This window comes from Syngnathoides biaculeatus, chromosome 3 (assembly GCF_019802595.1).
Source record: "Syngnathoides biaculeatus isolate LvHL_M chromosome 3, ASM1980259v1, whole genome shotgun sequence".
In the NCBI taxonomy this organism is placed as follows: domain Eukaryota; kingdom Metazoa; phylum Chordata; class Actinopteri; order Syngnathiformes; family Syngnathidae; genus Syngnathoides; species Syngnathoides biaculeatus.
Genome location: NC_084642.1, coordinates 4,298,541 through 4,311,024, shown reverse-complemented (window position 1 = coordinate 4,311,024; position 12,484 = coordinate 4,298,541). Strand labels below are relative to the sequence as shown.

At 43.4% G+C, this 12,484-nt stretch overlaps 1 protein-coding gene across 1 annotated transcript; it reads right to left on the bottom strand.

Annotated features, from left to right (window-relative positions):
* Positions 1-3,541: 3,541 nt before the first annotated feature.
* mibp2 (muscle-specific beta 1 integrin binding protein 2) lies at positions 3,542-5,850 on the bottom strand. Its single transcript, XM_061814913.1, has 8 exons — positions 5,544-5,850; positions 5,060-5,150; positions 4,816-4,861; positions 4,466-4,649; positions 4,317-4,388; positions 4,072-4,178; positions 3,878-3,968; positions 3,542-3,793 (listed from the first exon to the last, which is right to left on the bottom strand). Exons 1-7 carry the CDS (start codon positions 5,567-5,569, stop codon positions 3,883-3,885), a joined length of 612 nt encoding a protein of 203 aa, XP_061670897.1. The 5' UTR covers positions 5,570-5,850; the 3' UTR covers positions 3,542-3,793; positions 3,878-3,882.
* Positions 5,851-12,484: the final 6,634 nt, after the last annotated feature.

The window sequence follows — 12,484 nt, the reverse complement described above, 5'->3', positions numbered from 1 at the left end:
TTGTTGCGTTACGTTGGTTGAGGGCGGAACGGTGGCGCAGCTGGTAAAGCATTGGCCTCACAGTTCTGAGATCCCGGGTTCAATCTCGCCCCCGCCTGTGTGGAGTTTCCATGTTCTCCCCGTGCCTGCGTGGTTTTCTTCCGGGCACTCCGGTTTCCTCCCACATCCCAAAAACATGCAACATTAACTGGATGCTCTAAATTGCCCCTAGGTGTGATTGTGAGTGCGATTGGTTGTTTGTCTCCATGCGCCCTGCGATTGGCTGGCAACCGGTTCAGCGTGTACCCCGCCTCCTGCCCGTTGACAGCTGGGATAGGCTCCAGCACTCCCTGCGACCCTCATGAGGATAAGCGGCAAAGAAAATGGATGGATGGATACCGTGGTTGATGCCCCCTGGTTCACGTGCCTCCGTGTCACTGCTGCCCTGTTTTGTTGCCTCAATCTTTTCCTAGTTTCATCCTCATTTTTCGAATTTTTAGTTATCTATATAAGTTAACAAAGTAATACGCTTATTTTGACAAAGTAAGGAGGAGAATGTACACAGCTGTTTTTAAATGTAGGGTATAAAAATAGAGTAATTTCAAAATAATTACTGAAAGATACCTGAAAATGCATTCAAGCATAGTAACAAAGTTTTTTTTTTTTTTTACTTCCCATGGGTATAAACGGTGAAGTCTTCGAAGGCTTTTGACACAATATCCAAGGACAGTGAGTTCACAAAATTCTCCCTTCCACGAACCAGCACGCCGCTAAAAATATGGATTGTAATAACTTCTCTTTTTAGGACTTTTGCTGACTATTGCACCATGTTGTGTAAACACGCACACAAACACACAAGGAGGTCAATCTTTTTGGATTGCTGGACTACACGGCTGTGCAGATTTGGGACAGTCTGAACCGACCCCGCCCCCGCGGCCTCCCTTTTTTTTTTTCTTCCCACACCACCAGCAGCATAAGCGGAGTTATGTAACCACTTAGCTCACACGTTCAAGTTTACCCTGACCACCTGGCAAGCTCCGTGCACTAACAGCCACATTACAAAAAAAGCTGACGGGCCTTTGCGAAATGCTGCAAAATGTTTGCCAGTGGTGCTAAGGACTTTTTACGACAGGATATTAAGAAGAAAAGTTGTCACCCTTAAGCAGAGTTTAACCTCATGCATACGCAAACTCTGATTTTGCGAATATTAATACTTTATTCCTGGTGTTGGAGTCAGATTTGACTTGTTTTGACATTAGACAAGGGGTGTCAAACTTTTTTGTCGCGGGCCATATTTTACTTTGGCTTTCCCTAAAAATGTTTAACCGCTTCATCATATTTACATATGAAATTTAAGAATTAGTTTTGGAATCAGAAATCGAGAATAATGGGTGTTTCAACTATTGTTGTCTGGTAACACAAATATACATGTGATTTGCCTTCGTGGGCCACATAAAATCATGCGGTGACCCGGATCTGGCCCCCGGGCCTTGAGTTTGACACCTGTGCATTCGACAGTGATAAGAAATACCGTAAAGGTCATTCTCTCTCCTGGAAAAATGAAACGTTCCGAAAGTGACCCAAATATATATATATATATATTTTTTGTAGAATGTCATTTGTTTGTACAGTTGTTACAAAGTTTGGGTACACTGAGTTCCGGTTCTTGTACAATGGACTTTAGATTCGCCTTGTATGTTTGTTAAATCTGAGCAAATGGTGGTAAATGTACGTGCCAAACAAAAGGAATACGTATTATTATTATTATTTTTTTTTTTTTTACGGGACAGAAGTAGTAGCAGTGTTTGAGAGGACGTTCGAAAGAGTCCTGAGGACCGTCTTTGTTTCCAAGACAGTCGTACACACGGCAACAGAAACGCGCACCTGTCGGTCTGTGAAGGGTCACGTGGGAATCTCAAAACAGCAGACGAGTAAAACAGCCTAAAAAAAATGGCTCACATATAAATATGACTTCACATTCTTTGAGATTTGGATCTAAAAATAGTGGCGTAAAATATATTGTATAAAAAAAATGTTTTTTCCCCCCTCTGAAACACAAAGGATTCAGATTGTCGGTCATAACTGCATAAAGACAATTATGAGCATATTTTTGACCCGGATGAATTTAAATGTATGTACGTGTAAGCGTTAAACTTGGAAGCGCACAATAAATAGACGAGAGCAAGCATTTGAATGTTTGCTTTGGAGGAAACCAAAGTAGGTTGCAGGACATCCCCCTGATGAATGAGCTTGTAACGTGATCTCCGACTCATTCACTGCGCACTTAAGTCCCGACTTCGGCTCACGCCAAACTCCATCGAATAACTTTCGACCCAGTAAACCAGAGTGTGTGTGTGTGTGTAGCGTTTAGTTTGTAATATAAGTAAAAAATATTGTACAGCATGAAAACAGGAACCGGGTGGAGGAACAGTCGGGACATGTCGTTGGTTTAGGCCCTGTCATGTGACCACATTTGAAGTCAACGTTTTACTCAAAAGGATACATTTTCAGTAATTGAATTGATTTTTTACAGTATATAAAAGTTGTGGAAAATGATGGCCTTCTGTGCAATATGTGTATGTAACGCATTGACCTACTTTTATATCATCAGAGAAAATGAATTATGGCTGCCCAACATCATGAAAACCAAATCATGAGCTGTCTCGGTGTTAAATTAACCACTTCAGTTTTTGCAAAACCATATGTCATGTCATTAAAATGCTATTTTGAATGAATTTAGATTGGACAGGAATGTTAGCGGAAGCGTTTAATTATGCAACATACGTGAGGAAAAATGAAAAAAAAAAAATAAATGAAAGAGCGTCCCACTGAGGCACCTCGCAGGGTTGTGAATTGCGTCAGTTATAATCTCACATTTACATCTAAAATGTATGTTATTAGCGATAACGGGCCTCGACTAACACTACAAGTAAAATGAATCAATTATGTGTGAGTCTTGGGAGGTTTTTTTCCCCCCGTAAAAAAATATTTGTATAGATTTATTCAAGTGATCTATCTACAGTTTCACCTTCTTTAAACAGACAGGAACATCCCCGTCAAAGCTGTGTACATACCGGAAATTTCCATTGATAAACAACTCCGCTAAAATAAAAAAGGCCCAAACCCCACTTTTAGGCATTTTGGCCATTTTTCATTTTCAGCAAATAGCTCCCAATATACAAATATTTTCCAAAGCATGTTCACTTGCGTGAGGTTATCTCTTGAAGCGCAGGGCCACGTCTCTTTACTTTATCTGCTCGCCACCTCATGCCTGCTGTAGCTGGCGTCATCGTGGCAATTTATGCATTTATTCTGAGAAAAACAGGGCCCAGTGCGCCCAAATTCAGATAAGGCTCGCACTTCTCATTGGAGGTGACGAGGGAGGGGTTCAAAACTCGTGACTGAACTTATCACGGGCACCGAGAGCTGCGTAGCCCCTGAAAGTGGGCATCACATGCTGGGCGCAACACGACGGGAGACGTTTTTAAAAATGCCTCGTGACATACTTTAGTTTGTGTTGACACGCCAAATGGATTCCACTCATCACAACACATCACAAAAGTTGGCTTGAGGATCATTTATTGACGTATGCATCCATCCTCTGAATATATCCATCCGCTCTCTGCGGAGTGTCGGCTGTAGAAAGCAATAAATATGCTTGATATAAAAATCGGGCCAGCATTTGATGCCGTCGGCTACACGCTGCTATATTTTTCGGTAGGTTTAAAACTCATAGCAGTCAGCTAAATAAGCTGCCAGGTAGAAACTTAGGGCGAGCCGTTCTTCAAGCAGGCTGAATACGTGATCGCGTGACCTGAAATACAGAAAGACGAGCGTTGACTTCCAGAATTTCATTTACGTTAAAGGAAAATGTCTGTCCTTAAATGAAATATGATACCTTTGTTAAAGAGAATGCTGGATATTATTCAGGATGTCCCCATAGACAAAGTTGAACAGGTCTTCCTTTGACTTGGTTCCATCTAGCTGCACTGTAGTGACACACGTACAAATATAACATTACTATTAGTATTATTATTATTATTATTTTTCCCAGGAATTTGATTTGAAAAGGACACGAGAGCCGACACTTACAAACATCAACACCTGTCCTCTCCATGATGTCCTTGTGTTTCAAGTACATGGGCCAGACGTGGCCGTCGAAGAGGCCCGGGGGGTCCGGGACCGTGTAATTCCTCGAGCTGTCGTGGACAACCCACCAAGCATTCAAATGAGACAATGCCGCCGGGTCAAGAAATTGCGCGAAAAAAAATGTCGAAAGCCAAACTGAAAATGATGTCAAACGCAAAGAATTGTCGATGATGTGAAATGACACTCACCTCCTCCTCTTTTTGCATTCTTCATAAGGGATGGAAATAAAGAACCTCTGGTTCAGCACGTCGATCAAAGGTCTGCCAAAGAGCAAAATAAATGATCCCGTCTTTCCCAGGGAAGAGGACAGGAACGTCCGGAACAAACGAGTTCTTACTGGTAAGTGTAAAGCAGGAAGCCCTCCACAATGAGGATGTGAGTCTCCTCTTTGTGGTCGGACTTCGGAAGAATCTCCGTGTCCAGGGTGTTATTGACGCCGTGAGACTTCTCAAACTTCACCGGGTTCTCCAGCCAAGCGTTGATGGTGCTCATCATGGCCTCCATGTCCAGGGCGGTGATGACTGGAGATGGATAGGAAAGGTGGGAGGGAGGGAGGGGGAAAACAAAAGGGGAAAGGTTAAAAAAAAAAAATGAAAATTTGTTTTCGTACAGGCCACACAAGGCATGCATGTTACGGATGAGAATACACACACACGCGCAGGTCCTTCCATGCAAACACAGGCTTACCATCATACTGCTTAAAGCCATCTTCAACTGCAATCTGATCTTGGGGCTGAAACATACATCGATAAGATGTACCAAGGTACATACACTAGTGCTACACGCTCAAATGGAGGGCTATAGAAGCGGGATTATACCAAAAATAAAAGATTGCAATATCCCACCAAACTGTGCTGGTAGTCCTGATTTTAATAACTAACATTTAGAAAGACAAAAAAAAAAAAAAAAAAGGGAAAAAGTGGAGGCTCACCTTGAAGAAGTCATCCTGGTGTACCACGCAGCAGTTGGGCAGATTCTTTATCAGGCGGTTGGTGAGGGTGGTTTTCCCTCCATTTGTAACACTATAAAGGAAATTTTTAAAAAAATATATTGTTAATGGTTAACTAATGAACCGATCCATTTTTGCACTTATCAGTTGATATATGTGCCAATTCTCACTTGCATGCACCTTACTGCTGCAGTTTATCTCGCTAAAATGAGCTTCTTTAGCATTAGCCACGCGTGAGGAAAAAAGATAAACGCTCGTTCCCATGTACGGCCGTCACTACAATTTTTTTTTTTTTTAAGACACTTTGTACGATATGTGCTTAAGGAAGTCCGTAAAATGATCTGGGCTGAGGAGGCGCAAAAAGAGCGTGGATGTGGCGGTCGCTTCCCCCACGTGTCACGGCCTTTTTCCGGGTGAGCAACGCGGCTAACGCCGGCTAGCTTCGCCATTCATTTGTGCCACTCACCCGCCGATGCCGATGATGTACTTCATGGTGTCCGCTGTTGCTTGGCTCGTCCAAAGGAGAAGAATTAAAAAGTGCGCCGCGGGGTCAAAACACGCCAATAGACAGGTGCTAAGTGATCGGACGGAAGAAAGCTTAAAAAGAGAAGGTTACAGGAAACGTCAACTACTCGACTCGTCCATTGTATTTAATTTTTTTGTCTTTTTTTTTTTTAATTTTTTTGAGTGTGTAAAGTCGACGAGGTGTCGCTCGGAAGCGGTCTTCCACCGAGAGAGGCCGAGAGTTCCCCAACACTTCCTCACATACTGTACGCAGCCACGCCATTGGCTATTTAAACGTTTTCTCCACGGTGACGAAGGGTGGCGCGGCCAATCGGAGGCTTCCGTCGACCGCAGACCCCGCCCTCGAGTGCACCGCCTCCGCTCACGCTTAAAAAAATCGACAAGAATGTATGACGTTGAAAATTAAATATTTCATCACATGAACTCATTCATGTTTTTCCAGATACATGAATAACGAATATTCTTTTACATTTCTCTCTTTACTTGCCCCTTTTGGGCTAATTTAAGGTGAACATGAAAACCAGATATACAACTCAACGTGCATGCACTAGTACTGGATAATCCCTGCTAAAAAAAAAAAAAAATTCTATAGAACATTTCTAAAGAATTTCTAAAGAAATATAGAACTTTAGGACCCTGTTCTGTAGAAATTCCATCGAAAATCACAGCCAAAGTGCTACAGAACAAGTTGTTCTCTATAGAATTCTACATATTTCTATAGAATTTCCATAGAATTTTTTTTTTAGGGATAATTTGTCTTTACAATTAAGACTTACAAGCATCCTGTGTTTTTCCACCCTGCCTTCGACAACTCGATGACATTTCTACACAGTGGTTTACACTCAGTGTACACAAAGTGATTTTTGTGTAGTCAAGGGTTCTGGTTAAAGTTTTTTTTAACAGCATGCATGTGCTGGTAAAATATCATTTTCATTCTCAGCGGGAAAAAAATGTTACTAGTAAGAAACACTTGTTCTCCTACTGCGCCAAATAGTCTTACTCAGTGAGGACCCAGCGCATACTAGTGCATGAGCTGGATAAAAAAACATCTCAGCAGTATTTTATCAAAGACTCTTAAAGATTTTCTTAAAGTGCCGCTGTCATGAAATACACGATTTTTTAGTATGTTATTAATGGAAAAAAAAAAAAAAGGCAGCCAGAATGGACACACCCGTTTTTTCACCACACAACATGATTTTGACGTGTACGGCTTTTTGTAACTCCCGCTATGGAAATCCTCTCGAGGGATTTGTTTTCGACAAGAAGCAGGAAGTGACGTTAGTAGCAGACGCCCACTCAGGCGGTCTCGTCTGTTTCTACTAGTTTTACCTGCTGGAAGGTAGCTCGCAGTTCCTTCGTGTTAGCCAAAATGCCGGCTCGTTGTATTGCTGGATATTGTTCGAACGCTCGGGAGGATTTTCAAAAAGACCCGGTTCGTCGCAAGAAATGGATTGCACGGGTGCAAAGGACGAGAGCTTCGTGGGTTCCAAATGACAGGTCGGCGCGTATCTTCACAGCTCTTAAAAAAAATAATAGTGGGTGGGGGGGGGGGCGTAATCCGTAAATCAGGGGTGCTAAATGTGTCGATGTACCCGTCGGACGAAGGGCTTCGGCCGGGCTGGCTCATACATACTGTCTGGGAGTCTGTTCTTAGTGACAAGTGATCCGTATATCGTCTAAATACGGCTCAAAACGATAGCTAATATTGCCCCGATCACTTCACTCGATCGTGAGATGTTCTCTTCTTTGAAAAGAGCTTCCGTGTCCCATATATAATATGGCGACCGCTTGGATGTCGAGTGAGACTTCCGCAACTTTGCGCACGGATGACGCGCTTCTCCGCTCATATTTATTTTTTCGTATGGATATTGAATTGAATAATGTGATATATTTTTCATGACAATATCTAATTTTAGAATGTTTATAGGCACGACACTTGACCTTTAAGATGACAACTATGTTACAAAAGCATTTATTTTCAGCCAACAAATGACACCATGAAGTACTTTATAAAAATATCTGCGGTGACGATGTATCACGACTCATCAAAATACTTGACGTACTGTCGTGTGTACACCCGTCAAAAATTTCTCATGCCACCCAAAGAGAATATTTCTCATTTTGTTGAATGAAAATGAGAACAGTGCTCGTCATGACATTTTATTTCCCTAAAGTTATGGTTAGTTCACAAATGTTACCAATTTTAGGAGGTTAACGCTCAAAGGTTTGAATGTATTTCACCGACATATTGGTACAATAAGTCAAGTCAAAAGTCATTTCCTTCATAAATTCTCATAAAATGGCCGCCCAGTATGACCTTTTGTGGTTGTGCGCTTCGTCACTCACCTCAAACGTGAAAGTTATTTCGGTGCTGCATACGCACAACATTTGGTTGAAATAAGTTCAAATTTCAGTGCGTAGTCAGATATTGTTTTGACATTTTGAAGACTAAATTATAAATCAAACCAAAGAGAGAAGCCAAATAAATTAACCAGTTAAGTTTAAAGACTGTGTCACTTACTTACACGCCTTATTAGCCACATTAAACTAAAATGAACAACAAGGAAAGACATCTGAGTAGTACATAACGCATTGCTCAGTCTTCTCATCTGGTCGTGATCCATCCAGTCATCCGTTTTCTAAGCCGCTTGTCCTCACGAGGGTCGCGGGAGTGCTGGAGCTGATCCCAGCTGTCAACGGGCAGGCGGCGAGGTACGCCCTGAAATGGTCGCCAGCCAATCGCAGGGCAAATCGAAACAAAAAGCCACACTCAGAATCACACCTTGGGACAATTTAGAGTGTCCAATTCATGTAGCATGTTTTCGGGATGTGGGAGGAAATCGGAGTACCTGGAGAAAATCCACGCAGGCACGGGGAGAACATGCAAACTCCACACAGGGAGGGCGGGGATCGAACCTGGGACCTCAGATCTGTGGGGCCGACACTTTCCAGCTGATGCGCCGAATTGTGATCTTATATATTCTTTGTGTCACTTACTTACACGCCTTATTAGCCACATTAAACTAAAATGAACAACAAGGAAAGACATCTGAGTAGTACATAAAAGACAAAGTCCAGTCAGTGTGTGGTAGAAGGAACTGCAGCTGTAGATGTGAAGGGATAACAAATGGCAACGACATCTTTTTTTTCCCCCACCAGCCCACAGCTTGGAAATTTATGTATCGAAGCCATGACGCCATATTTTGAGGTTAGGCGCTCGCCCTTCGGAACTATGAACAAAGTTACCAAGCGCACCTCGTAAGAGTTCGAGTTGTAGCTTGGAAGAAAATGGTGCTTCCACATTAAAAGATTATGTTTAATAAGTGATTTTCGGATTTTTTTCAACCGCGTGACATCCTAGTTCTGAGGTGCCGGGTTCAATCCCGGACCTACCTGCGTGGAGTTTGCATGTCCTCCCCGTGCTCGAGTGGGTTTCGTCCGGGCACGCCGTTTTCCTCCCGCATTCCAAAAACATGCAGCATTAATTGGACCCTCTAAATTGCCCATAGGTGTGATTGTCTCTATGTGGCCTGCGATTGGCTGGCGACCAGTTCAGGGTGTACCCCGATTCCTGCCCGTGGACAGCTGGGATAGGCTCCAGCACTCCCCCTGACCCTCGTGAGGATAAGCGGCGAAGAAAATGGATGGATGGATATCCTAATGTCCATTAATTGGAGACTCTAAATTGCCCCTAGGTGTGATTGCGATTTCCATCTGTCTCCATTTGGCCTACGATTGGCTGGCAACTAGTTCAGGTTGTACCCTGCCTCTTGCCCAATGATAGCTGAAGTTAGGCTCCAGCACTTGTGAGGATAAGCAGCTCAGAAAGTGGATGGATAACCTAACGTCACCATACAAGTGTATATTAGGACTGGTAGCAGAACAGAACTGTTGTCATAGCTTGAATTTCATTCTAGAAAATCAGAGGAATCATTTTGGGGAATGTAAACTATTGTGGGCGGCGCGGTGAGGAAACTGGTTAGAGTGCCGGTGTCAAACTAAAGGCCCGGGGGCCAGATCCGGCCCGCCACCTGATTTTATGTGGCCCGCAAAGGCAAATCATCTGTGTCAGAATCCGTGATTCTTGAGAAAATATGTCCCAGCATTTCAAATCGTCATGTATGATAAGTAATAATGTTGAGATATTATCGGCATTTTATTGTTACCAAACGTGAAAAATGGTTGAAAACCCTATTACGCTTCATTTCTGATTCCAAAACCAGTTCATAAATTTCATGTGTAAATATGATGAGGTGATTCAGGATTTCTTTGGTTTCACCATAACGGAATCTCTGAGGGAAATTGTAACTACAATGTGCCCTGCGACAAAAATTAGTTTGACACCCCGGTGTGCGTCTGGCTCACAGTTCTGAGGAACGTCGTTCAAATCCCGTATGGATGTTTGTATGTTCTCCCCGTGTCTGCGTGGGTTCTCTCCGGGCACTCCGGTCTCCTCCCACATCCCCAAAACATTAATAGGTAGGTTTCCAATTACCGCTAGTGACACACAAGATGGCGGACAAGGGAATCCTGGGACTGTGGTGACATCATTGGAAATAAATCTATGTATTGGAGACTCCAAATTGTCCATAGGTGTGATTGTGAGTGTGAATGTTTGTTTGTTCCTGTGTGCACTGCAGTTGGCTGGCAACCAGTTCAGGGTGTACCCCGCCTCCTGCCAGAAGATAGCTGGGATCGGCTGCAGCACTCCCGCGGCCCTTTTGAGGATAAGCGGCCCGGATAACGGTTGGATCCAATAGTGTTCAGTCATGATATGACAATTTTAAATTTTGGTACAGATTTTGAACAAAAAAAAAAAAAATTCACGGAAGTTGATACACATGATTCGCCTCCGCGGGCCACATAAAATCACGCAGCGGGCCGGATCTGGCCCCCGGGCCTCGAGTTTGACACCTGTGGCATAAAGAGTCCCGTGTAACGATTCGAGCCGGACTGTTTTCCAGTTTTGTTTTGACTCTATTGCACACTTGAACCGTTCACATGCAAGTCTATCTCATTCTTCTTCTTTTCACGAAAAAATAAATTTGTATTTGTGGCATGAAATGTTTTCAAGTGTTGCCTCTTACGTCACACGTCCCGTGTACCTGAGAGATTCGACAGGCACAATTAACCTACTTGTGGGGCCCGACATCGAGGTCACTTATTATTCTGGAATCCTTGGCGGGGACATTCCGTTTCCGACATCCAGTTATCACATCACGTCGACATCTTTGAGTCGTAAAGAAAGTCGCCGTCCCACAAAGGCCGCATCTTCAGCCGAATTGCAGTTCAAACACTTTAAATCAAAAGCTCAATTTGACACAGCTTTGATGTCTCTCACGAAAGCGCCCGTTTTCTGTTTTAAAAACATTACGATCCACTTTGTTCTGCTTTCCAAGCACAGCGCCGAACAATGGATACTCTAAGACCGATCCATCGGTTGTGGCGCTTTGCTCATAGAAGTTTCCGTTCTGACAAGTCAGGGTTTGACATGAACCCACGCGATGCTTGTCGGCCAGATTCAATGCAAACCAAACTATGAAATGGAATGAAGTATCCATTACTGTACTTCTGCAATTGTATTCTTGGAACTACGCATCTTAACCCAGATTGAATCACATAAGTGGAGCAAGAGGAGGTGACATTGAATTTCTTCATCCAGCAAAGAATCATCTTTCCACTTATTCTTTTCTCTACGTGGTTTTCGATCGCCACCTGGTGGACGGTGAATAAAGTCTCATTTCAGATTGTGAACGCATTGCTCAGTCTTCTCATCTGGTCGTGATCCATCCAGTCATCCGTTTTCTAAGCCGCTTGTCCTCACGAGGGTCGCGGGAGTGCTGGAGCTGATCCCAGCTGTCAACGGGCAGGCGGCGAGGTACGCCCTGAAATGGTCGCCAGCCAATCGCAGGGCAAATCGAAACAAAAAGCCACACTCAGAATCACACCTTGGGACAATTTAGAGTGTCCAATTCATGTAGCATGTTTTCGGGATGTGGGAGGAAATCGGAGTACCTGGAGAAAATCCACGCAGGCACGGGGAGAACATGCAAACTCCACACAGGGAGGGCGGGGATCGAACCTGGGACCTCAGATCTGTGGGGCCGACACTTTCCAGCTGATGCACCGAATTGTGATCTTATATATTCTTTGATCTGATATTAAATGTCTTTCCAGTAAATCCTGTACTCAGTAAGAACTTCCAGTGTCATTTCGTCTCATTCTCATGAAACACACAAACGAAAATAATGGCCCAAGTCCCTGAAAATGTTTTTTTTTTTTTTTTTTAATACTTCCGAAATCTTGTGATGCTTGCCATCCCAGATAAAACCACCAACTTCTTCACCCTAACAGATCACGCAATTCTATTTTGCATAACACCTAAGATAAATTCTTCTCCCATTAAGATGAATAAAGATACATTAAAAGGGCTTTAAAATATACTCCCCACCCCTCTCCTGTCGGTCAAATTCAAAATGACTTCAAGGGCACGTGATTTTAGAGGTTCCATTGTAGCCCAAAAGAGTGCAACACGTTGAGTTATGCAGGACTGTCGTGGTCAACTCAGGTTGGAGACGTGTCAAGTTATTTGTCCAGCAGAGGTCCCCCTTGTTGTCTTTTGAGCCCATGTCCATACAGTACTGTAAAAAGGTACACAACTCGTAATATTAAAAAGCAGTATTTTTTTTCCCCTCATAATTTTGTTTTTCCTCAGGTGGCACGGTGGATTAGCTGGGAAAACGTTGGCCTCTCAGTGATCCCGGCCCAGCCTGTGTGGAGTTTCCATGTTCTCCCCGTGCCTGCGTGGGTTTTCTCCAGGCACTCGGGTTTCCTCCCACACCCCAAAAACATGGACACTCTAAATTGCCCCGAGGCGTGATT

What these genes read in the sequence shown, in the direction of transcription:
- mibp2 (XM_061814913.1), bottom strand. Translation starts at nt 5,569, where the DNA reads ATGAAGTACATCATCGGCATCGGCGG. An exon ending in TACATCATCGGCATCGGCGG is followed by an intron (nt 5,151 to 5,543) that starts GTGAGTGGCACA and finishes TTTCCTTTATAG; the next exon opens with TGTTACAAATGGAGGGAAAA. An exon ending in GAGGACAGGTGTTGATGTTT is followed by an intron (nt 3,969 to 4,071) that starts GTAAGTGTCGGC and finishes GTGTCACTACAG; the next exon opens with TGCAGCTAGATGGAACCAAG.